Source organism: Neoarius graeffei, chromosome 21 (genome assembly GCF_027579695.1).
Source record: "Neoarius graeffei isolate fNeoGra1 chromosome 21, fNeoGra1.pri, whole genome shotgun sequence".
NCBI classification, from domain to species: domain Eukaryota; kingdom Metazoa; phylum Chordata; class Actinopteri; order Siluriformes; family Ariidae; genus Neoarius; species Neoarius graeffei.
Window position 1 is genome coordinate 29554875 of NC_083589.1, and position 27838 is coordinate 29582712.

General features: G+C 41.8%; 1 protein-coding gene across 1 annotated transcript; it reads right to left on the minus strand.

Moving 5' to 3' along the window:
• On the minus strand, positions 1–27838 carry tnni1d (troponin I, skeletal, slow d). Its single transcript, XM_060903608.1, has 6 exons — positions 27804–27838; positions 9274–9315; positions 3222–3353; positions 1122–1211; positions 824–1006; positions 1–540 (listed from the first exon to the last, which is right to left on the minus strand). The coding sequence occupies exons 3-6, from the start codon at positions 3351–3353 to the stop codon at positions 439–441; spliced, it is 507 nt and encodes a 168-aa protein (XP_060759591.1). The 5' UTR covers positions 9274–9315; positions 27804–27838; the 3' UTR covers positions 1–438.

A 27838-nucleotide genomic window follows, 5' to 3' on the forward strand; every position in this document is an offset into this window, starting at 1 on the left:
TCTGCTTCATATCTTTAATTAAGACTTTCACACAGCACATAGACATCCTTCATGGACATCCTGTCTTTACCTCTGTTACATCTATACAGTGATGTATTTCAGTAATAATACACTTAGTTTTTAAATCCATGAAAATGATCTATTATCTCTGAATTATTTTAACAGATAAAGAAATAGACATAACCTTGCATCCAGAATATAAAGTTGATTACATGGTCCTATTGTTACTCCAAAAAGGATATTATTCATATTAGTTTTTAATAAATATGCAATTAAAGGCATAAAGTGAAATCACCTTCAAGCCAATAATATTCATGAATTTGTTAATTAGGACAAACACAATAAACCTATAGACTGCAATATTCTTTCTTCTGTTATTGTTTTTTTCTTTTGAGTCTTCTGTCCACAGGATTCCAGAGGGCTACATCTGGATGCAGTTTACTGGGCTCCACCAGCAGCATCAAACATCTTCTTCCTTCCTTCCATACCAGACATGGCCTCCACATTCTTACGCCAGTCACCTACCTCCGTAGTCAGGACCTGATAAAGAAAAAAGGACAAAATGGTAGACCTGTGTTTTTAGAATGTCCTTAGAAAAACATTGTAATATCAGCCAGAATATAACATTTTGTGCCATGTCAAGAAAAAAAGAATTTTCACAAATTATCTCAGAGCTATAACACTATCCCCAGGACCACTGTGCTGTATTAAATAGCAAATATAGGTTTATGAAAGTACTGTATAAGACACTATATTTTGACTAACCACAGAGCATTCTATTTTGTACACTTTTTATCAAGTTTATTGCTAAAGCCTCTCATACCTTCTCTTGTTTGATATCCTCCTTCTTGACAGACTTGAGGTTGGCTCTCAGGTCCATAGAGCCCTTGTGCTTGGAGCCCAGCAGAGCTCTCATCATCTCATCAGCAGAAACACGTACCTTCCTCAGAGCTGGCTTCTTAAACTTACCTCCCAGATCCTGAACTTTCAGCTTCAGTTCACGAATCTTGGATGATAGATAGATAGATAGATTTGAAGATAAAACATGCTGTGATACCACATTCCCTGAGAACTTTCCCCTGTAATGATAACATACAGTACCTATTCAGGGTAATACTCACATCATTATTATGCTTCATCACTTTAGACTCACAGTCATACCGCTCTTCATCTACAATGTCAATTTTTTCATAGAGTTGTTTGCACAAGTTCTGAAAAAGAGCCAAGCAAGCTTGCAAGTTATTCTGAGTCAAACAAATTACAGACAGCACCACCATAGCATTTTCTACTTTCTACAAGCATCCTGTATTAAAGACCCTGTCCTGTTGCAAAAGCCTATGCTATCTTTTCTATAGTAGTTGACAGAGAGGCTACTATCTGATGGGTCAAAACAAAAGTTTTCAAATTTAACTGTTGTTCTAAGAATGGGTTGAGAACCACCAAGGTCCTTCAAACATAGCCACATTCTTTGTGGCTCATTTCCTTGCCATGTACCAATAGCAAAGTTGCAATGTGACCATGACCCCATGTGGGTAGTTTATAAGAAGTCCCCAATGTGTCACACTCTTCTTCTGGTCATGATAATCAAAACAAGAAACCCAGCAGCCTGGAAACCCTCCACTTAGCTGTAGAACCACGTTTACATTTATATTCTTACATTCTTGCTTTCATTCTGAAACACTAAGGCATCATTGTATTCCTTTGAAGATAATCACTCAAGGTGATGATACTCTTCTTTATTGGGAATAAGAATGGATCAACATTCTAATACTTTACTGATGATGAGAATCACTTCACTTTCAATTCTAAGCCTAGATGGCCTGGGTACAGTCCAGGAAAGGCATGAATGCATCAATTGTGTGCCAGCTGCAGTCTCCATCCAGCACAGCAGAATAAAGTGGACTGAAATGACCAGAATTACAACTCTTTCAAGCTAGAGCTGCTTGCACCTGAGTGGGCCATGACAGAAAATAAAAGGTTCCAAGATTATCAGTGATCAGCTGCAATCAGCTGCATAACATATTTAATATGTTATGGTGAGGAATGGGCAAAGATGTACAGGTGTGGACAACTATGTCTCCCCAGTCAATTAATTTGGATGTGGGGTTGGTAAAGTTGAACCAGAGGTAAGGGCTCCAATGGTAACTATTACAACTTCATACCCCTTTCAGGCAGTCTTAGTATACTTTTTCCTTAGGCGGCCCAGATGATATTCACCCATCTAGTCATGATTGACCTTTTTTCTAAATATTCCATGGCAGTGCCTGGAAAGGAGCAGACAGCTGCCACAGCAGCAAAGGTTGTCTGAAGTCATTTTTCCAGGTGTTTGGGTGCCCTGAGTGCATTCTGTCTGATCATGGTGGGGCCAAAGAATCTGTCCTGTTTGATAAGCTCTGCCAGACATATAGCTACCAGAGGAAGAGTACAACTGCATACAACCCTAGGGAACCAGAGCCTGTGAGAGGTTCAGTCAGATCCTTCTAGGAATTTTAGGAAACCTCACCAATAAGTCACTGCTGAATCACCAGTGGTCAGCCAAGTTGCTTGCTCTTTACTAGGCATAAAACACCACCATACATTCTATTATTATTATTATTATTATTATTACAGTGTCTTGCAAAAGTACTCATCCCCCTTGGTGTTTGTCCTGTTTTGTCGCATTACAAGATGGAATTAAAATGGATTTTTGGAAGGTTAGCACCATTTGATTTACACAATAATAGAATGCAATTGAAAGGTATAGGTGAGCCACAAGAGCTGTGGCAAAAGCAGTTGCAGAACCAAAAGCTCAGGTAAAGGAGGAGTTTGGAAAGGCCAAGGAAAATAAACCTCTTAGATTGCACCAAACATGTTCTGGCAAATTGTTCAGCACTTCCACTCTGCAAAGCAAATGCAGGAAAATTTTGAGCTCTACTAAGAATATTGATGAACTTTAAGGAACTCTTTAACCCATTGAACAAACCCTTCCTTCAGCAGGTTATGCTAGAAATTATAGCAAAATCGAGATCATTATAGGTAGATCCTTTCATAGGCTAACCACGTGGGATGATTGTCAAGAGATGACAGTTTATGCTACTGCTACTTGGAAATGAACAAATAGGAATGTTCCACTAGTTCCAAAGAAAACTGCCTTAGTGGTTTGTAATGAAGGAAGTCAAACTACTGTTTGTTTGAGGTTTTTTTTTCTCTTCTAAAAATAATTTCTATGTCTCTGTATATACTTGTAACTCTTGCAGTGAGAGCCCTGAGAGTTGTAGAGGAGTCATTTTTTCTTGCAGGTAGCGTGCTTTCTCTTCATCCCTTTCTTGTTTCTCCTTCTCCAAATCTTCCATGGCTCTGCTGAGGAGCAGCATCTAAATGGACAAAAATGTCAGATTTGGGACACCCCATTTTTTTAAATTTCAGATAGAATTCCAATGCCCTTCAACACTGTATTGTATAAGTTCATAATGAGACTAAGAAAAGATTTTGTTGCAATTTTGTTACATAGCAATTGTAGGGGAGAGCAGTGAGACTTGGGACAAGTTTTCAATTTTTGTAGCTTGTGTGATTCTTTGCAGGTAGCGTTACATTCATTTTGCATTAGAGAGAATTTACTATACCCATTTACCACAACATTAGTTTCTCAGCTTGTCACATGCAATGTCTTGCAAAAGTATTTGTTCCCCATGGTGTTTGTCCTGTTTTATCACATTACAAGCTGGAATTAAAATGGATTTTTTTTTTTTTTTTTTTGGGGGGGGGGGGTAGCATCATTTGATTTACACAACATGCCTACCACTTTAAATGTGCAAATTGTTTTGTTGTTGTTGTTTTTAATTGTGACAAACAATAATTAAGATGAAAAAACAGAAATCTGGAGTGTGCATACGTGTAGGTATTCACCCCCTTTTGTATGAAACCCCTAAATAAGAGCTGGTCCAACCAATTCACTTCATAAGTTACATAATTAGTTGATTAAGATCCACCTGCGTGCAATCAAAGTGTCACATGATCTGTCACATGATGTCTGTATAAATCAACCTGTTCTGGAAGGACCCTGACTCTGCAACACGACTAAGCAAGCAACATGAGAACCAAGGAGCACTCCAAACAGGTCAGAGACAAAGTTGTGGAAAAGTATAGATGAGGGTTGGGTTATAAAAAAATATCCCAAACTTTAAATATCCCACGGAGCACTATTAAATCCATTATAGCAAAATAGAAAGAATATGGCACCACTACAAACCTGACAAGAGAAGGGTGCCCACCAAAACTCACAGACCAGGCAAGGAGGGCATTAATCAGAGATGCAACAAAGACACCAAAGATAACACTGAAGGAGCTGCAAAGATCCACAGTGGGGATGGGAGTATCTGTCCATAGGACCACTTTAAGCTGTACACTCCACAGAGCAGGGCTTTACGGAAGAGTGGCCAGAAAAAAAGCCATTGCTTAAAGAAAAAAAAGAAAACACATTTGGAGTTTGCCCAACAGCATGTGGCAGACTCCCCAAACACATAGAAGAAGATTCTCTGGTCAGATAGAAGAAGATTCTCTGGTCAGATGAGACTAAACTTGAACTTTTTGGCCACCATGGGAAATGCCATGTGTGGCACAAACCCAACACTTCCCAACACCCTGGGAACACCATTCCTACAGTGAAGTATGGTGGTGGTGGCAGCATCATGCTGTGGAATATTTTTCATCTGCAGGGACAGAAAAGCTAGTCAGGACTGAAGGAAAGATGGATGGCACAAAATACAAGGCAATTCTGAAGGAAAACCTGTTTGAGTCAGCCAGAAGTTTGAGACTGGGATGAAGGTTCACATTCCAGCAGGACAATGACCCTAAACATATTGCTAAAGCTACACTGGAGTGGTTTAAAGAGAAACATTTAAATGTCTTGGAATGGCCTCGTCAAAGCCCAGACCTCAATCCAATTGAGAATGTGTGGCATAACTTGAAGATCGCTGTACACCAACGCAGCCCATCTAACTTGAAGGAGTTGGAGCAGTTTTGCCTTGAGGAACGGGCAAAAATCCCAGTGGCTAGATGTGCTAAGCTAATAGAGACATACCCCAAGAGACTTGCAGCTGTAACTGCAGCAAAAGGTGGCTCTACAAAGTATTGATTTTGGGGAGTGAATACCTATGGACACTCCAGATTTCTGTTTTTTTTTTTTTTCATCTTAATGATTCTTTGTGTCACAATAAAAAAAGAAACAATTTGCATCTTAAAAGTGATAGGCATGTTGTGTAAATCAAATGGTGTTAACCCCCCAGAAATGTATTTTAATTCCAGCTTGTAATGCAACAAAACAGGACGAACGCCAAAGGGAATGAATACTTTTGCAAGACACTGTATACTGGCCTTCAGGACTCACTTTTTCTGTCATTATTTTTTGCAGGGAGACATGGGACTTTGAGGGGAGACATGGGACATTATGGTGGGAGCCTTGGGACATAGTGAGGGAACATGGAACAAAAATACGGTAAAACACCTCGGCCTACACATTTAATTTATTATCAAAACTGGTAATACTGTATATGAACTGTATGGACACACAATGCTGGTACAGTGATAGAAAAATGTCAGTTTCCCCAAAACCTGACTAGACAAGGTAGTTCCATTCTCATGAAGAAATGAAATAAGTTTAATACTCATGCAGGTAAACTCCCACATTTTTAACAAACATTTTTAAACAATTTTATATTTGTAAACCACAACAAAAACCCTGCAACATGATGAGCTGTCCCAATTCTCCCCATCTGGCCATTTTGGAAAAAAAAATCCTTTAATGTTTTTTTCTCCAGAATTTAGGTTTAATAACTAATACTATATATGGTAACCCTAGGCTACACTTTAATTCTTAACAAATCCTTAATTCACCAACATACATTACACGTGACTCCAAAGGAAGTAGGTTGCTCTAATGCTAAGGTCTCACACAGCCGGAATCACTTCATGGTAGACAATTTTGAGCCTTTCAGGAGTCAACCAGCATGCATTCCAGGCCCTTCTGTCAGAATACGTGAGAGCCAGGGAGCTACCTTGACAACCGGGAGGGCGTGGCTTCCATTCTTGGAAAGTTTCATTGTGTTGAAAATTGGGTCAAGCACCAGATGAATTCATCCATCGCAAGCATGAAGGCATCTGTGAACATCCTTTAGGCATACGTGGGCTACTGGGAATTACCTCAGCATTCCATCCAAACCATCAAGTTCAAAATGTTCAAGGAACAACATTCTGCAGAAAGTGAAAAGTTTGCCTAAGGGGTGTGGCTTATTTCTTCTTGTTGTGGCTACAGGGTATTATCTAGAAATTGAGAGAAGGGTGTTGGTGGGGGCACCTGTTAGAGGGGTCCAGGACTGCTAGAGGGGTCTGGGGAATGCTGCCCTGGGAAAATTTGAAATATTGAAGCAAATATGGGGCCCTCTGGTGCAATCTTGGCATGACAAAGCAGTTGGGAGAAGCTCTTAAAATAAGGTGTTTTAGTTAGTGAATTTCTGAAAAAGGAATCAGTCAACTCAAATCATTTCAAGAAAATTCTTTATTTTATGCCATTTTATAGCACATGTAGCCTGTGTGCCTAATTTTGCAATGTTCAGTCCTGATTAGCATGGTGTGGTAAATTGGTAATGGCTGTCCCAACCACAGAAGCTAACCCTTACATATGCATCACCATCGCGTCCTCAGCAACAACATAACGGGCAGCCAGGGCCAGCAGCTGAACCTGGCTGTAGTATGAAACAAGAACTATGGCTGGTTGCCATGCCACACACTGGCCAGTGGGAGTGCACTATCAGTTCTGAGCAGCAAATCACGTCCCACTTCAGAAATAAGGGAGAGCAAGCATTGTACCAGAGAAATATGCACTTATATTGCATATTGCATATTGCATTTATTTTGATCTGCCAGTGCAACTAATATTACTCATTTTTGTTTCATAATAATTTTCTCTAATAGAGGCTTTGCACCATCATGTGACCCCATAGCAATGGTAACTATGCTGCCATGACAGGGGACACGCTTCTCGTGCTTTGTTCAGATGAGTTAGTTGTTATTGATCAGTATGGAAGGTTTTGCTGCATTTTTGGATGTGCAAATCATTTTGAATGAAAAAAATACATCAGATTTTTAAATTTGCCAAAAGTAATTCATCAGATGGAAAAAAAACTAGAGTGATTTCTAAATGTAGAAGGGAAAAATGGGGGGGGGGGAATATTCAGTGAGACTCGGTGTCAAATGGAGAGGTCAAAAACCTGATAGTATGCTCACTTCATTTCCACGAAGGTAAGAATTCCACAAAAAATAGATTGATTGATTGATTGATTAATTAAATGAATAATAATAATAATAACAATAATTTCAGCACTGGAGCAAGATGCTCATTCTTATCCAGTGAAGTGAACATGAGTAACACAGTGGCTCTGCAGAGCCTAACCTTCACCAAGACTTAAAAAGTGCATTTACATTCGAGGATCCCTTGAAGCACATTGTGCACGGGCTTGGGACCCAGTCATTATGGGAAACACCTGATGCTGATTTGAGCACAATCAGCACATGCATGTTAGGACACAAAGGCTTTGTGAAGTATTATCATTATCACTGTCACGTTTGTTTGTAGCCATGTTTATGACTCTGCTTTCAGTTGCGTTTTTGTAAATATCATGCCTGCTAATAAACACTCTTCCTGCACTTAGACCCATCTACTGCCGTGTATCTGACAGAATACTTCTCAAAGTCTCTGTGAAAGGTGTCCTTACATGCACATGCTGATTGTGCTTAAATCAGCATCAGGTGTTTCCCATAATGACTGGGTCCCAAGCATGCACAATGTGTGCCAAAGGATCCCCGAATGGGAATTTTGAAGCCCGTCATTGCAGAAAATTACCCATCAACTTCGAGTATTGGCCGTTGAAAAGACAGGCCAATGGGTCTCTAGATAACACCCTGTGTGGCTATGCCGTACTACAGTCATGAAAACCATACACACTGCTGTCATTGCCATAACGCCATATGTCACTATATGCGGTATATTGCGTATAGACACTGCTACCATTGGTTTTATTGGGGTCTTCTGTCACAATCATTGTGGCTGCCATCGCGGCTTCATTTGCATATTTACTCTGCCCAAATTTATGCGACAGATCACCTCCATATTCCACCAGATTGGCCACAGTAGGCCCTAGCCATAGTTCTCACAGATCAACCGGCTATGTGTGACCTTAACATAAGGGGTAAAATCTAACTTCTGATGTAATCTAAAACATGATTGGTTGAAATTCATTTATCGGAATACAAACTGTCCCAAGTCTCCCCGTCCCAATTCTCCCTGCTCTCCCCATATCTTTTAATTTAAAGAAAATGTAAAAATACCACTTTATATAACCATCCGAATAGCTATCAGTTACAGTAAATAGATGCTCTGGACTAAATGTTCCTGTTGCGAGCAACAAACATTTTTATAAGATGGCTTTGCTTATTAACCAAGAATGCACTTCTCCCTGTCTGTCAAACATTTTATGCATGTACTCCCAGTGCATAAAAAGGCAGATTATAAATTAACAGGAAGCAAAGCTTGATGAGAAGACCTAGAGTCATGTAAAACTAATTAATATAATTTTAATAAAATAATAGAGAGGACTTAAAAACAGCTGCAGGACTCTGTGCTTCTGCTTCTCAAGTACTTATTTTTCCCCATTCTGCTTCTCAAGTACTTATTTTTGCTATGTACCAGTACAGTTGTAGATTTAGTATAATATGCTACGTGGCCAAAAGTATGTGGACTTCTGAATTTAACAACAATACGATCTTTTTGGAACTGTCATTCTAAAACCATGGGCATCAATATGAAGTGCTACTGCCAATGTTTGCCTGTGCTTAAAAATGTAAAACAGTTGGAATTGAATTTATCTAACCATTGTGCAAACTATATACAGTATGTGGAAATATCAGTTCGTTCTGGGGTGGGTTTCCAAAAAGCCTCTTAACACTAAGAGCATCTTAACTAGGAGAGTGTTCATTGTGCTGCTCGCTCTACCATTTAACAATGATCTTTGTGCTGTGATGCTTTTGGGAAACTCAGGCCTGAGCTCTTGTGAACTCTGAGTGTTCTCCAGTTCAGAGACTTGGCAGCATGTGTTTCCTTGATCAGAATTTAAAGAATTTAAGCACCAAAGCTACAGCTTTACTGTTAATGGACTTTTTTTTGACTCATCTGCTTTCATCCCTGCAAGCAACAAAGACATGGCACTTTGTATCTAAATGTCCTGAATCATTGACACAAACCTTGAGGGAAAGTTTCCGAGATGCAGAAATCTTGCATTTTGGCTGTGAAGATATAAAAACACATTAGATAAGTTCAAATTCAATTATATTATTTAGCAAAGGCTAAAGGTTAAAGGTTATTCAGCCATGCAGCCTCGTGCCTATGGCTGAATCATAGCTGTGCTGATATTCAGTATAACAGCACATTTGCTTGTGTGATGTTGCTGAAATATTGATACAGTAAACAGTCTCCTCATCTCATTATCTCTAGCCGCTTTATCCTGTTCTACAGGGTCGCAGGCAAGCTGGAGCCTATCCCAGCTGACTACGGGCGAAAGGCGGGGTACACCCTGGACAAGTCGCCAGGTCATCACAGGGCTGACACATAGACAACCATTCACACTCACATTCACACCTACGGTCAATTTAGAGTCACCAGTTAACCTAACCTGCATGTCTTTGGACTGTGGGGGAAACTGGAGCACCCAGAGGAAACCCACATGGATACGGGGAGAACATGCAAACTCTGCACAGAAAGACCCTCACCGGCCACGGGGCTCGAACCCGGACCTTCTTGCTGTGAGGCAACAGCGCTAACCACTACACCACCGTGCCACCACAGTAAACAGTACTAATTGCAATTATAACAATCAATTATCACAATAATCACCGAAAACTTGGTTTTATTTAGCAATATGGGTTCCAACCTGTGGGGCGTACGCACACACAACATTGATTACCACTCCTTGAATCTCCAACTTCATGCCTATCGCTCTATCTGACACCCTCTTCACATCAATCACACTGTTGACCAACTCTCCCCTTAAAACAATACCAACACCATTTCTCTTTCCATCGACTCCATAATAAAACAACTTGCATCCACCTCCAATGTTCCTGGCCTTGCTTCCTTTCCACCTCATCTCCTGCACACACAAAATGTCCAACTTCCTTCTTTCCATCATACCTGCTAACTCTCTCACCCTGCCAATGTTCCCACATTCAGTGTTCCTACCCTCAATTCTAAGGTCCTTCCCTTCCATCTTTCATGCTCTCTCCTAACATGCCTCCCCCCTCTCTTTTTCCTTCTCCGTTTTGGTGCAACAGTGGCATACTTTCCACTGGCACCCTGTTAACCAACAGTACCGGAGGTGGCTGTTGTTAACCCAGGCCCCGACCAATCCAGTATGGTATTTCTCTTTTCAATCTGCATGTTAGATTTGGCACAATTTTATGCCAGATGCCCTTCCTGACGCAACCCTCTCCATTTTATCCAGGCTTGGGACCGGCACCTATATATACGCCTTAATCCCGACGTGGGCAATAAACAAAAAAGAGTCAAAGAGTCCCTCTGAGCTCATGGCGCTTCATCCTGCGTTCCAAGTTCTTTTGCCTCCTTAATGTTTCAACCTTCTTGCAGATTTCAGAAATAAGGTGACGCCAACCGCGGCGGTCCTGGATAACGTCTTTCTATGACTCAAGAGCGCCCCCCCCCGTTTCAGAACATCCTTTAGGGTGTCTTTATATCTAAGAAGAGGGTGCCCAACTTTTCTTACTCCTTCATTTAACACTCCATACAGGAGAATCTTTGCAGGGCGGTCATCTGGCATGCGTGCAATGTGCCCCAGCCACCGCAGTCTGTTTCTGATCAGTGTAATCTCAATATCTGTGGCGTTGGCTCGATCTAGTACTTCGTCATTCGTGACGAAGTCATCCCACCAGATCTTAAGAACTGATCTCAGGTGCCGCTGCCGGATTGTTCTGAGAAGCCTGATGTGATGTACCAATACCAATACCAATACGTGGACAGAGTCCACGTCTCACTTCCATACAACATAAGGGGGGTGATGCACTGGTTGTATACTTTGAGTTTCGTCTCAACTGTCAGACCTCTGCAGTCAAAGACCCTGTCCCTTAGCCTACCCATCGCACACGACGTGGCCTGAATCCGTGATGTTATCTCATCATCAAGTTTGCAATCCTTGGTCACAAAACTTCCTAGGTATTTAAAACGGTCCACCCTCTTCAGCTTTTGTCCATCGATAAAGAATTCCAGTTGTTCCCCGACACTCATGGTTTCTGTTTTCTTGATGTTAATTCTGAGACCCATCCTCAATGACAGTGTGTTGTAGGCTGATAATAGACACTGAAGCGCTGGACCCTCATTGGCGAATATGGCAATATCATCGGCGTACTGAGCTTCTTGTATGTATTTGGTTAATGTCTTGGTCTTTGATTTCAAACGCCTGAGGTCGAAGATGTCGCGGTCATACCTAAAACGCACCTTGATGCAGTGACTTTGATCTATATCCTTAAAAGCTAGGCAGAGCATAATGGCTGCATAAATACCAAATAGGGTAGGGGCAAGCTTACACCCTTGTTTGACTCCACTGTTATAGTCGATTGGCTTAGTTAGCTCACCATCAATAAGTAGCCTAGCATGTACCTCAGAGTAAAGCGTCCTGATAACTTGGACGAAATTGGGTGGACATCCGAGCTTTCGCAGGATTTTGAAGAGCAGCTCTCGGTTTACACAATCGAAAGCTTTGGTAAAGTCAATGAAGGCAATGTGCAGGTTTTGCTGCTGTTCTCTGCACTTTTCCATCATCTGGCGTAGGATGAAGATGCCATCAATCGTGCTTCTGCCCTCTCTATAGCCTGATTGAGATTCGGGATACACTAGCTCTGCTAGGCGTTTGAGACGTTGAAGTACGATATCGGCAAATATTTTGCCTACAACACTAAGCAAAGATATTCCGCGGTAGTTGCCACAGTCACTACAGTCACCCTTCTTGAAGAGGATACAGATGATGGCATCAATTAGGTCTGATGGTAACTTTGCTGATAACCAGAACAGGTTAAAGATGGTAAGTAAAAATGATGCTAGAGTACTTCCACCATAGACTATGACTTCCGGTAGTATACCATCTGGACCAGGACTCTTCTTGAGTTTGGTGTTTGTGGTAGCTGTCTTTACTTCTTCCATTTTAATTGGGTCATCTAGATCTTCCATAATTGGACGCTGTTCCAACTCATTAAGTGTACTCCAATCAACATGTGTGGGTTGGTTTAAGAGCTCTTCAAAATGCTCCACCCACCTCTCCTTGATGTCCTCTGGAGATGAGAGAAGAACGCCATTCTTTGCTCTCACTGAGTGGAGGTGTTTTGATTTGGGGCCGTACACAGCGTTGATCGTTCCATAGAACTCTCTGACATTGTTCTCCCGTGCATACATTTCTGCTTCATCAGCCTTCTGTCGAAACCAGTTGTTTTTAATCCTTCTGATCTCCTCCCTAAGAGCCGTCCTATCACCACTTAACTTCTTGTCCCTGAGCAGACTTTGAATCTTTTCATCATTATTATCAAACCAGTCCTGACTCCTTCGAGTTTCCTTGTTAAAGGTGTGCTTAGTAGAGTTCTGAAGCACCTTTTTCAGATCTTCCCAGCAACCTGCCTGAATCGACGGAAGTTGCTCTTCTAGAAAACTCTCCAGCATACACTTTCTGTCGTCATTCATTGTGCTGTCTACTTTCGGAGGTGGTTTTGTGGTCTTCCCCCTTTTCCTGGCTAGTATTCGATATTTGCATGTGAGGAGTTTGTGGTCTGTGAAACAATCGGCTTTGGGATTAACCTTTGTGACGCTGATTAACTGTGAGGCTTTCTTATCTGCTAGCACATGGTCTATCTGGTGCCAGTGTTTAGATCGCATATGTTGCCAAGTGTTCTTAAGGTGGTTCTTCAGTTGGAACATAGTCCCCATGACTTTGAGCTGGAAACGGGTACAAAATTCGAGCAGCATCAATCCGTTAGAGTTCATTTTCCCTACACCATGCTTTCCGATGACAGAGGGCCAAGACTGCCAATCTTTTCCAACACGAGCGTTAAAGTCACAGAGAACTATTATACTATCACCTTTAGCTTTCGTTATACATTCCCCGAGCTTTTCATAAAAACATTCCTTTTCAACTGGTGATCTTTGCATGGTGGGCCCATAAACACTGATTAAGGTGAGGTGATCATCATTCTCAAGTGGGACCCGAGCGGTCATCAGCCTGTCATTTACAGAAACTGGATTTATATGACCTAATTTATTGGAGATAGCAAAACCAACACCAGATGTCCTGTCCTCTCCTCCACTCCAAAAGATGGTATGGCTTCTCTCTCTTATGCTGCCAAAGCCTGGACGCCTGACTTCACTCAGTGCACATATATCTATGCCTGCTTTCTCCAGTTCTTTGCTAATGATCGCCATAGCATGTTCTGGTCTGATGGCTTTGTCGCTGTCATTAGTAGTCCGGACGTTCCATGCCGCTAAGTTGAGTTGCTTGCCTTTTTTAGGCGAGAGTCTGTTTCCTTCTAAAGACATAACATTATCATTATCATCATTACTGTATGGACTTTGCATATTTTCCACCACCGCCATAGATTGTGGGGCGTCGGTTACCTCGAACGCAGTAGCATTATCTAAAACTCTATGAAGACTCATCTCATTAATTGTAAGGCTGTGCCTAAAAATGACGACACTAAACAGCACTAAATGCACCAAGAGTACACTTATGCACCCCCAGTGGCTGGATGGATAGTGTCAAGCTATTCATCACTCTTGTTTGCCATAGTAATGGATAGCTTGACGGATGAAGTGAGGCAAGAGTCACCATGGAACATGATGTTTGCAGATGATATTGTGATATGTGGTGAAAGTAGAAAGGAGGTTGAATTGGGTTTGGAGAGATGGAGGTATGCATTGGAACGAAGAGGAATGAAGGTGAGCAGTAGCAAAACAGAATACATGTGCATCAATTAGAATGGGGATGAGAGTGGAGTGAAGATGCAAGGAGTAGATGTAAAGAAAGTTAGTGAATTCAAGTACCTGGGGTCAACTGTGCAGGAAAATGGGGGCTGCAATAGTGAGGTGAGAAAGAGAGTGCAGGCAGGGTGGAGCAGTTGGAGAAGGATTTCAGGAGTCATTTGTGATAGGAAAGTCCCAGCAAAAGTGAAAGGTAAGATGTATAAGATAGTAGTGAGACCAGCTATGATGTATGGATTGGAGACAGTACCCTTAACAAAGAGACAGGAGGCAAAGTTGGAGGTGGTGGAGTTGAGGATGTTAAGGTTTGCAATGGGAGTGACAAGGTTGGACAGGACAAGGAACGAGCACATCAGAGGGACAGCACATGTGGAGAGCTTGGGAATTAAGCTAAGAGAGATGAGACTGAGATGGCATGGGCACATCCTGAGAAGAGATGGCATGTTGGAAGGAGAATGTTGAGGATGGAGCTGCCAGGCACACGAAAACGAGGAAGCCAAAGAGGAGATACATGGATGTGGTGAGAGAGGACATGAAAGTGGCAGGTGTGGTAGAGAAGGATGTGGAAAACAGGGAGCAATGGAGACAAAAGATCTGCTGTGGTGACCCCTAATCGGGAGCAGCCAAAAGAAGAAGAAGATGGGCTCCACCCTCATTATTCTGTAGTGTATAAAATAGCACTTGATCCAACACATCCCTTTATTTTGCATTCAATATTTTTAGATCATGCTTCAACACTTTATGAAGCCACTAGATACTAAATCAAGACCGTATGTGTGTGTGTGAGTGTGTACGCACATGTGTTACATAATGTGTATCTTTATTGTTTTGCTATTCTGACTTGTCAGATTAATTGAAGAAAATGCCTCTTCTTTTTGTCAGTGTACTCTCCTGTATTAAAAATGGTGCATGCAGTTGATTAGCTGATTAAGCGCTCATCTGCTATGTTACAGCTCACTTTAGGTAAGTGTAGTTCATAATTTTAAGCAAGCTAAGTAATCCTATCTCCTGAATGCTGTCTCCTCCGATGTCCTCTATGCAAAAAGAAAAAAAAAACTTTTTGTGGATTTGATAGGATATCTCATCTCATTATCTCTAGCCGCTTTATCCTGTCCTACAGGGTCGCAGGCAAGCTGGAGCCTATCCCAGCTGACTACAGGCGAAAGGCAGGGTACACCCTGGACAAGTCGCCAGGTTATCACAGGGCTGACGCATAGACACAGACAACCATTCACACTCACACCTATGGTCAATTTAGAGTCACCAGTTAACCTAACCTGCACATCTTTTGGACTGTGGGGGAAACCGGAGCACCCAGAGGAAACCCACGCGGACACAGGGAGAACATGCAAACTCCGCACAGAAAGGCCCTTGCCAGCCACGGGGCTTGAACCCGGACCTTCTTGCTGTGAGGCGACAGCACTAACCACTACACCACTGTGCCACCCTTTGATAGGATATCTATCAATTAATAGTTTAATAGCTTATATTTTGTGTGTGTATTGCAAGTTTAAAAAAACCCATCAATTTCAGAGTGATATTGAGCCATAATCGTTAACCACAATGATATTCTGGTGACATCAAACCATCAGACACTGTGCAAGAAAAATAAGCTTAGGTTCAAAATCAGACTTATGCATAATTGAGACATGCCTCTGTTTTCTGCAAACTCCACCCTGTGTGTGCAAATCTCGTGTACAGTGAAAATTCATTGTAGCACTTAAGTCTGTTAAGTTTCATCTGAGGTCTAAATAATTATGTATGCAAATTCAGTATTAAATCAAAAGTCAACTCTGAATTCAGCCAACTGGTTTCTAAAATGCAACCCCAAATCAGAAAAAGTTAGAACGGTATGTTGACCTTGTGTCAGGTACAGTATACAAGGTAGGTGGATGTAAGTGCAGAAGTTTCAGTTTAATAATAAAGTGCAAAACACACAAAATCCAAATCGACAGGCAAAATACAAAACATGAAATGGGCAACAGGATCGGGCGAGGTGCAAACAGGATATCAGAGGCAAAGCGAGAATGAGAAACAGGCACAGGAACCAAGAAACAGGAAATCAGAAAATCAGGAACACAGGTAGCAAGACTCGGTAATGCATACTGACGTAGCGTAATACTTTGCACTGATTGTGCATCGGCACAGTCCTTAAATAGGTGCACACAGTTAGCGGCGCACGTGCTGGAGTCCACTTGGCACACGCGCAGCCCGAGGCGTGTCTTCAGGTGCATGTGCCACAGCATGCAGGACTGACTGAACCCCCTCCCAAAAAGCTCTCTCCAGGAGCGAAAATCCATCATACTCAACTCCAGTGGGGGTTCGGGCTCAGGCTCAGGACAAGACTTGGACTCCTGACTAGGACTGGGCTTGAGCTCGGTACTTGACTTGGGCTCTGGGTTGGAATCACATTCAGGACTTGACTAGGGTCCTGGACTTGGTTCAGATCCAGGGCTGAAGGTGGACTCAAGCTCCGGGCTGGATTCAGGCTCTGGAGATTACTTGAGCTTTGGGTTGGACTCTGGCTCCAGCTCAGGAGATGACTCAAACTGGAGTTCTGGAATTGGTTTGGACACAGGGCTGGAATTGTGCTCAAGCTCTGAAGATGACTTGGGCTCTGGGGATGACTTAAGCTCTGGAGATGGCCTGAGCTCTGGAGTGGAATCTGGCTCAAGCTCTGGAGATGACTCAGGTTGGAGTTCTGGAACTGGCTTGGGCTCAGGGCATGAAGAGAGCTTTGACTCAGGCTCCAGGCTATATTTGGGCTCAGTAGAGGACTTGAGCTCTGGACTTGATTTGGACTCAGGACTTGTCTCTAGTTTGATCTCAGGACTTGGCTTGGACTCTGACATGGGCTCGAACTCTGTCAGCAGGTTGCTTCGGTTCTGGTTAGGACCTGACGTCTGGACAATGATGATGTCTTCATGGCCAGGTGGCAGTGGGACGACGATGACGTCTTCATGGCCAACTGAGGCAGAGGTCACTCTGACGTCTTCTGACACAGGTTCTGGAACAGGCTCAGGTTCTGGCATTAGCCCGGACTCTGGCATCATTACTGAAGCTGGCACAGGCACCGACTCTGGCATAGGCTCTGTTGCTCTAGCTTACCCGGGCATTGGCTCTGGAGTAAGCACTGATGCAAGCTTTGATGCTGGCTCTGACACTGGAGCTGACTCAGACACTGGCACAGGTTCTGGAGTAAACACTGGCACAGGCTCTGATGCTGGCTCTGGCACTGGAGCTGACTCCAACACTGGCACTGGTTCTGGAGCAGGCGCTGACTGACTCCGACTCTGGAGCAGATGCTGACTCTGGCACTGGTTCTGGAGCAGGCATTGGCACTGACTCAGGTTCAGGCATTGATTCAGGTGCTGGTTCTGGCCAGGAGACCAGCTCTGGAGAGACAGCCTCTAGGAGGGGTTCAGGAATGACAGCCTCCTCTGCTGTCTCTACATTGGCCACTGGAGAGAGCTCTGGAGTGACGGCCTCCTCCACTGCGTCAGCCACTGGAGGGCTCGCCCACCCCAAACAAATTTCATGGGATTCCTCCTTTTCCAATTATTCAAAAATGAACTGGAGCATGGCAAAGAAAGTCTGTGTGCTTTGAAAGCATGCATGCTCGACTCAGATCAGGTAATCCACCCATCTGCATGCTCATCCAGCAATAAACATTAGGATAAAGCTTACCCAGATGGATTCTAGTGGCTTGGGCTCTTGGGAGGTCCTTATAGAAGTCACACTGCAAGATGAATCCCATAGGGTGATATATTCTGTAGTAGGGTGCAGGGGGACTCCAGTCAGACTCCAGCCAGAAATACGAGGTGAGGGGCTGAGTCAAGGAAACCTGGAAGTGGCGTGGAATCACGTACTGAAAAACTTCTGTTACATCCATTGTAAGGCGAAGTATTCTGTCAGGTACACGAGATAGGCGGATGTAAGTGCAGAAGTTTTAGTTTAATAACTAGAAAAGCACTCAGAGAGCGCAGACCTCACCAAGAATCCTTTAAAAAAATCCGAGATCCAGAAGGTGATCCGGATCACCGCCAAAATTTAATGGATTGTTACTTGTGGCCAGTCACACCTCTGGAAAAAAGTTCAGAGCAATCCATTCATTACTTTTTCCGTAAGGTTGCTAACAGACAAACCAACAAACAAACCAACGCTACCAAAAACATAACCTCCTTGGTGGAGGTAATAAAGTGCAAAACACACACAATCCAAATCGACAGGCAAAATACAAAACGTGAAACAGGCAACAGGGTCAGTCGAGGCGCAAACAGGATATCAGAGGCAAAGCAAGAACGGGAATGAGCAACAGGAAATCAGGAACACGGGTAGCAAGGCTCAGTAATACATACTGATGCAGCGTAATACTTCGCACTGATTGTGCATCAGCACAGTCCTTAAATAGGTGCATACAGTACAGTTCCTTAATTGAGTTCAGGTGTGCATCGTTAACTGTGCGTGTACTGGAGTCCACTCAGCGCGTGTGCATCCCGAGGCACGCCTTCAGGTGCACATGCCACAGTGCACAGGATTGACACCTTGAAATTAAAACTGAAAACAATGATTGTTTACAAATCTTTGACTTGTATTGCACTCAAAATGATACAACAGCACATGATTTGAAGTTATCTTGAATTTTACTTTTTCAAAAGAAACAATTATTTTGATTCTAATTCTTGCAACAAATTAAAAAAAAAGTTGAAACTGTAAAGCATTTGCTGCTTTATAATGACGCTGTTCCTTCTCACAACACTGAAAAGATGTTTAGGGACTGAAGACGCCAAGTGATGAAGTGTTTCAGGTGTTATTTTGTCCCATTCTTCCTGCAAGCAGGTCTTAAGGTGTGCAACAGTATGGGGTCATCATTGTCATATTTTTCACTTAAAAATTCGCTACACATTCTCAATTGGGGACAGAGGGGACAGACACCTTCTCCTTCCACAGCCACACCTTTGTAATGTGTGCAGAATGCGGTTTTGCGTTGTCTTGTTGAAATATCCCTGGAAAAGATGTCATCTTGAAGGCAGCATATGTTGCTCCAAAATCTCAGTGTACTTTTCTGCATTAATGCTGCCATCACAGAAGTGTAAGTTACCTTTGCCAAGGGCACTGACACAGTGCCATACCATGACACACCCTGGTTTTTGGACTTGTTGCTATAACAGTCTGGATGGTCCATTTCTTCCAAAAAAGACCTGAAATACTGATTCATCTGACCACAGTACACATTTCTACTGCATGATGGTCCATCCCAGATGCCTCAGAACCCAGAGAAGTTGACAGCACTTCTGGACATAGTTAACATAAGGCTTTCTTTTTCCACAGTAAAGGTTTAACTGACATTTGTGGATGTAGCTCCATATTGTAATGCTTGGCAAAGGTGTACCAAAGTAATCCCAAGACCATGTGGTTATATCAGCTATAGATGAGTGATGGTTCTTGATACAGTGCTTTCTGAGGGATCGGAGATCACAGATGTTCAGTTTAGGCTTGCACTTTTGCCCTTTATACACCAAAATTCCTCTAGGTTCCTTGAATCATTTCATGATTATATGCACTGTAGAGGGTGAAATCTCCCAATCCCTTTGTATCTTTCTTTGAGGAACATTGTTTTTAAGCAGTTTGATAATATTCTCATGGAATTGTTAATGAACTGGAGATCCTCGGCCCATCTTTGCTCCTCAAAGACTAGGCCTTTCCTGGATACTGATTTTGTACCAAATCATGATTATCATCACCTGACATCATCTGTTACAAATAACATCTTTATTTAATTGTTTTGCCTCGTTACAAGCCCTAAGTTGCCACCGTCCCAACTTTTTGGGGGCCTGAAATGCATAAACAAATGTATATTAATAAATGAAATGACCAGAAAAAAACATGAAATATACGGCTCTGGAAAAAAAAATGAGACCTCTGCAAAATTATGTTTCTCTGATTTTACTATTTATAGGTATGTGTTTGAGGAACATGAATGTTTTTGCTTTATTCCATAAACTACTGGCAACATTTCCCCAAAATTCCACATAAAAATATTGTCACTTAGAGCATTTAATTGCAGAAAATGACAACTGGTCAAAATAACAAAAAAGATGAAGTGGTTTCAGACCTTGAATAATGCATAGAATCAAGATCAAATTCAGTTTTAACTAACACAATACTAATGTCTGAACTTAGGATGAGTTCAGAAATCACTATTTGGTGGAATAACCCTGACATTGAATCACAGCTTTCATGCATCTTTGCATGCTCTCCACCAGTATTTCATGTTGCTCTTGGGTGAATTTATACCACTCCTGATACAAAAATGCAATCATCTCAGCTTTGTTTGATGGCTTGTGACCATCCAGTTTCCTCTTGATCACATTCCAGAGGTTTTCATTGGGGTTCAGGCCTGGAGATTGGGCTGGCCATGATGGGGTCTTGATCTTGTTTGTCTCCATCTACACCTTGATTTACCTGGCTGTGTGGCATGGAGCATTGTCCTGCTGGAAAACCCAATCCTCAGAGTTAGGTAACATTGTCAGAGCAGAAGGAAGCAGGTTTTCTTCCAGGATAACCTTGTATATGGCTTGATTCGTGTGTCCTTCACAAACAAAAATCTGCCCCATTCCAGCCTTACTGAAGCAACCCCGGATTATCACTGATCCTCCACCAAATTTCACAATGGGTGTGAGATACTGTGGCTTGTAGGCCTCTCCAGGTCTCCATCTACCCATTAGATGACCACGTGGCAGGAAAAGCTGAAACTTGGACTCATCAGAGAAGATGACCTTACTCCAGTCTTCTACACTCCAAACCTTATGGTTTTAAGCAAACCTCACCCTGGCTCTTCTTTGCTTCTCATTGATGAAGGACTTTTTTGCTAGCTTTGCATGACTTCAACCCTACCTGGAGGAGCCTGTTTCAAACCATCCTTGCCATGCACTTAATCCCAGCTACCATGACTCTAAATTGACCGTAGGTGTGAATGTGAGTGTGAATGGTTGTCTGTGTCTATGTGTTGGCCCTGTGATGACCTGGTGACTTGTCCAGGGTGTACCCCACCTTTTGCCCATAGTCAGCTGGGGATAGGCTCCAGCTTGCCTGCGACCCTGTAGAACAGGATAAAGCGGCTAGAGATAATGAGATGAGATGAGATATATGTGTATATATACACACAACCCTGATTCCAAAAAAGTTGGGACAAAGTACAAATTGTAAATAAAAGTGGAATGCAATGATGTGGAAGTTTCAAAATTCCATATTTTATTCAGAATAGAACATAGATGACATATCAAATGTTTAAACTGAGAAAATGTATCATTTAAAGAGAAAAATTAGGTGATTTTAAATTTCATGACAACAACACATCTCAAAAAAGTTGGGACAAGGCCATGTTTACCACTGTGAGACATCCCCTTTTCTCTTTACAACAGTCTATAAACGTCTGGGGACAGAGGAGACAAGTTGCTCAAGTTTAGGGATAGGAATGTTAACCCATTCTTGTCTAATGTAGGATTCTAGTTGCTCAACTGTCTTAGGTCTTTTTTGTCGTATCTTCCGTTTTATGATGCGCCAAATGTTTTCTATGGGTGAAAGATCTGGACTGCAGGCTGGCCAGTTCAGTACCCAGACCCTTCTTCTACGCAGCCATGATGCTGTAATTGATGCAGTATGTGGTTTGGCATTGTCATGTTGGAAAATGCAAGGTCTTCCCTGAAAGAGATGTCATCTGGATGGGAGCATATGTTGCTCTAGAACCTGGATATACCTTTCAGCATTGATGGTGTCTTTCCAGATGTGTAAGCTGCCCATGCCACATGCACTAATGCAACCCTATACCATCAGAGATGCAGGCTTCTGAACTGAGCGCTGATAACAACTTGGGTCGTCCTTCTCCTCTTTAGTCCGAATGACATGGCATCCCTGATTTCCATAAAGAACTTCAAATTTTGATTAGTCTGACTACAGAACAGTTTTCCACTTTGCCACAGTCCATTTTAAATGAGCCTTGGCCCAGAGAAGACGTCTGCACTTCTGGATCATGTTTAGATATGGCTTCTTCTTTGAACTATAGAGTTTTAGCTGGCAACGGCGGATGGCACGGTGAATTGTGTTCACAGATAATGTTCTCTGGAAATATTTCTGAGCCCATTTTGTGATTTCCAATACAGAAGCATGCCTGTATGTGATGCAGTGCTGTCTAAGGGCCCGAAGATCACGGGCACCCAGAATGATTTTCCGGCCTTGACCCTTACGCACAGAGATTCTTCCAGATTCTCTGAATCTTTTGATGATATTATGCACTGTAGATGATGATATGTTCAAACTCTTTGCAATCTTACACTGTCGAACTCCTTTCTGATATTGCTCCACTATTTGTCGGCGCAGAATTAGGGGGATTGGTGATCCTCTTCCCATCTTTACTGCTGAGAGCTGCTGCCACTCCAAGATGCTCTTTTTATACCCAGTCATGTTAATGACCTATTGCCAATTGACCTAATGAGTTGCAATTTGGTCCTCCAGCTGTTCCTTTTTTGTACCTTTAACTTTTCCAGCCTCTTATTGCCCCTGTCCCAACTTTTCTGAGATGCATTGCTGTCATGAAATTTCAAATGAGCCAATATTTGGCATGAAATTTCAAAATGTCTCACTTTCGACATTTGATATGTTGTCTATGTTCTATTGTGAATACAATATCAGTTTTTGAGATTTGTAAATTATTGCATTCCGTTTTTATTTACAATTTGTACTTTGTCCCAACTTTTTTGGAATTGGGGTTTTGTGTGTGTATATATATATATATATATATATATATATATATATAGTGGTGCTTGAAAGTTTGTGAACCCTTTAGAATTGTCTATATTTCTGCATAAATATGACCTAAAACATCATCAGATTTTCACACAACTCCTAAAAGTAGATAAAGAGAACCCAGTTAAACAAATGAGACAAAACTATTATACTTGGTTATTTATTTATTGAGGAAAATGATCCAATATTACATATCTGTGAGTGGCAAAAGTATGTGAACCTTTGCTTTCAGTATCTGGTGTGACCCCCTTGTGCAACAATAACTGCAACTAAACGTTTCCGGTAACTGTTGATCAGTCCTGCACACCGGCTTAGAGGAATTTTAGCCCATTCCTCTGTACAGAACAGCTTCAACTCTGGGATGTTGGTGGGTTTCCTCACATGAACTGCTCGCTTCAGGTCCTTCCACAACATTTTGATTGGATTAAGGTCAGGACTTTGACTTGGCCATTCCAAAACATTCACTTTATTCTCCTTTAACCATTCTTTGGTAGAATGACTTGTGTACTTAGGGTTGTTGTCTTGCTGCATGACCCACCTTCTCTTGAGATTCAGTTCATGGACAGATGTCCTGACATTTTCCTTTAGAATTCGCTGGTATAATTCAGAATTCATTGTTCCATCAATGATGGCAAGCCGTCCTGGCCCAGATGCAGCAAAACAGGCCCAAACAATGATACTGCCACCACCATGTTTCACAGATGGGATAAGGTTCTTATGCTGGAACGTAGCATTTTCCTTTCTCCAAACATAATGCTTCTCATTTAAACCAAAAAGTTCTATTTTGGTCTCATCCGTCCACAAAACATTTTTCCAATAGCTTTCTGGCTTGTCCATGTGATCTTTAGCAAACTTCAGACGAGCTGCAATGTTCTTTTTGGAGAGCAGTGGCTTTTTGCTTGCAACCCTGCCATGCACACCATTGTTGTTCAGTGTTCTCCTGATGGTGAACTCATGAACATTAACATTAGCCAATGTGAGAGAGGCCTTCAGTTGCTTAGAAGTTACTCTGGGGTCCTTTGTGACCTCGCCAACTATTACACACCTTGTTCTTGGAGTGATCTTTGTTGGTCGACCACTCCTGGGGAGGGTAACAATGGTCTTGAATTTCCTCCATTTGTACACAGTCTGTCTGACTGTGGATTGGTGAAGTCCAAACTCTTTAGAGATGGTTTTGTAACCTTTTCCTGACTGATGAGCATCAACAACACTTTTTCTGAAGTCCTCAGAAACCTCCTTTGTTCGTGCCATGATACACTTCCACAAACGTGTTGTGAAGATCAGACTTTGATAGATCCCTGTTCTTTAAATAAAACAGGGTGCCCACTCACACCTGATTGTCATCCCATTGACTGAAAACACCTGACTCTAATTTCACCTTCAAATTAACTGCTAATCCTAGAGGTTCACATACTTTTGCCACTCACAGATATGTAATATTGGATCATTTTCCTCAATAAATAAGTGACCAAGTATAATATCTTTGTCTCATTTGTTTAACTGCATTCTCTTTATCTACTTTTAGGACTTCTATGAAGATCTGATGATGTTTAGGTCATATTTATGCAGAAATTTAGAAAATTCTAAAGGGTTCACAAACTTTCAAGCACCACTGTGTGTGTGTGATGTGTGTGTGTGTGTGTGTGTGTGTATATATATATATATATATATATATATATATATATAATATATACACAGTGCCCTCCACAATTATTGGCACCCCTTGTAAAGATCAGTTAAAAGAGTTTGGAAAAAAAATCCACCTTTTGGTGAAGTACAGTGCCATGAGAAAGTTTGGGCACCCCGTCTGAGGTTGTACAATAATTGACTCTGTCTCCACAGAAAAACACCCTAGTGGCATGTCCTTCCTTTGCCCATCAGAGCCAAGTGCTGGGTTGTTTTGCAGACACTGATTTTAATTATTGGTGTATTCCTTTGTATGAAATTAAATCAAATGTGAAAAATAGGCTGTGCAAAAGTATGGGAACCCTTGACATTTTGTTGCTTTGAAAACCTGTAACTAATCATCACAGAGTAATTGAAAACATCAAGTTGGTTAAGTGAGCTCATTAAGCCTTGAACTTAATAGGCAGGTGCATCCAATCATGACAAAGGCTATTTAAGGTGGCCAAATGCCAGTTCTCTTTCTCTTTGACTGTCCTCTGAAGAGCTGCAAGATGGGGTCCTCAAAACAACTTTCTCATGACCTCAAAACGAAGATTATAGAGCAGTATGGACTAGGGGAAGGCTACAAAAAACTTTCCAAAAGATTTCAGCTGTCAGTGTCTACCGTGAGGAACATTGTAAGAAAATGGAAAGCCACAGGCACAGTCCTTGTCAAGGCCAGAAGTGGTAGGCCAAGAAAAATTTCAGGGAGGCAAAGACGAAGGATGCTGAGAATTGTTAAAAACAACCCACAGACCACCACCAGAGACTTGCAAAGGGATCTAGCTGCAGATGGGGTCACTGTGCATAGGGCAACAATACAGCGCAATTTGCATGAGGAAAGACTGTACGGGAGAGTGATGAGGAAGAAGCCCTTTCTTCGCAGTCGCCACAAATTGAGTCGCTTGAACTATGCAAAAGCACATTTGGACAAGCCAGTATCCTTTTGGAATAAGATCTTGTGGACTGACGAAACAAAAATCGAGTTATTTGGTCACAACAAGAGGCAATACACATGGCGTAAAAAGAACACAGAATTCCAAGAGAAACATCTGCTACCCACAGTGAAATTTGGTGGAGGTTCCATCATGCTGTGGGGCTGTGTGGCGAGTACTGGTACTGGGAACCTTGTTAAAGTTGACGGTCGCATGGATTCCACTCAATACCAGCAGATTCTTGAGGATAATGTGCTAGAGTCTGTAACAAAGTTGAAGTTGCGCCGGGGATGGATGTTTCAACAAGACAATGACCCGAAACATTGCTCAAAATCCACTCGGGCATACATGCAGAGGAACAAGTACAATGTCTTGGAATGGCCATCCCAGTCCCCAGATTTGAATATCATTGAAAATCTGTGGGATGAATTGAAGCAAGCTGTCCATGCTCGTAGACCTTCAAACCTCAAGGAATTAGAGATGTTTTGCAAGGAGGAGTGGGCCAAGATGCCTTCGTCCAAGATCCATACACTCATTGGTGGCTATAGAAAGCGTCTAGAGGCTGTAATTTTTGCAAAAGGAGGCTCCACTAAATATTGATGGAATGTTTCTGTTAGGGTGCCCAAATTTATGCACGGGCCTATTTTTGTTTTGCTGCATATTGCACTTTTTCTGTTAGCCCAATAAACTTCTCTTCAATGCTGAAATATGTCTGTGTCTTTTATTTATTTCATATGTCAAGACTAAGTTGTAGAATCAAACACCCAATTATATATGAATGAAAAATACTGGGATTTGTCAAGGGTGCCCAAACTTTCTCATGGCACTGTAGCTTCATCTCACATTGAAAATTTTAGAAAATATAACTGAAATTAATTTATAACAAATCCCTTAAGAAATAATGTGCCACAATTATTGGCACCCTTGGAAATCAGAAAATTATATGGTGGTGCAGTGGGTAGCACTGTTGCCTCACAGTAGGAAGGTTCTAAGTTCAAGCCTTGTGGCCCACTGTGGCATTTCTGTGCAGAGTTTGCATGTTCATGCCTGTGTGGGTTTCATTCAGTTTCTTCCCACAAACCAAAAACATGTGGATTAGGTTAACTGGCTCATCTAAATTGCCTGTGAGTGCTAATGGTTGTTTGTATTTTCATAGATTGCCAACTTATCTAGGGTGTACCCTGCCTCTTGCCCAAATTAGCTTGGATTGGCTCTAGCTACCCCTGTAACAGATAAGTGATATGGATATATTCTAGTACATCTCAAACAATTAGAATATTCTGAAAAAGGTCAATATTTTCCTTCACTTAAAAAAAGTGAAAATGTAATATATTCTTGACTCATTGCATGTAAACTAAATTGTTTCAAGCATTTTTCTATTTTAATTTTGATAACTATGGCCTACAGTGAGGAAAAAAATCTCAAAATATTAGAGTATTTTATTTCGAGTTTGAGTAAAACAGTATAAATATTGTGTATGTCTCGGTCTAGTTCAGTACACACAACCACAATCATGGGGAAGACTACTGATTTGACAGTTGTCCAGAAGATCATTGATCATTGACACCCTCCACAAGGAGGGTAAGCCACAGAAGGTCATTGCTGAAAAGGCTGGCTGGAAAAGGTGCACAAGCAACAGGGATGACCACAGCCTTGAGAGGATTGTTAAGAACAGTTGATTAAAGAACTTGGGAGAGCTTCACAAGGAGTGGACTGAGGCTGGTGTCAGTGCATCAAGAGCCAACATACACAGATGTCTTCAGGAAAGGGTCTACAACTGTTGCATTCCTAATATCAAGTCACTCCTGAACCAGAGACAACATCAGAAATGTCTTATCTGGGCTAAGGAGAGAAAGAACTGGATTGCTGCTCAGTGGTCCAAAGTCTTCTTTTCAGATGAAAGTACATTCTGAATTTCATGTTTAGGATTATGGTATTGCCACTGCAGGATCTTGTAAACCTCTTGCATGTGTCACATTTTGCCTCCTTCGTTATTATTTGTGGGCATACACTGCTTCTTTTCTGTTCAGCTATCAGGTGCAATACACATATGCTCTCGTTCGTCTTTGCATGCCTGCCTGTGTGTGTGTGTGTGTGTGTGTGTGTGTGTGTGTGTGTGTGTGTGTGTGTGTGTGTGTGTGTGAAAAATGGACTGAGAAAAGGAGGAAAATAACAGAAGGCTCACATTCTATTCTTTGAAAAATACACAATATCAACATTTTTAAAAAAATATTATGATAGATTTTTGAAAGGAATTGACAGAATCAACAGTATCTATACTTCATGTCAGTCCACACATCTGTAATTTTAAGCACTGGTGAGATAATTTCTATAAATACCTTGTCAAAAGCTTTTTGATGCCCTCTTGGACGTG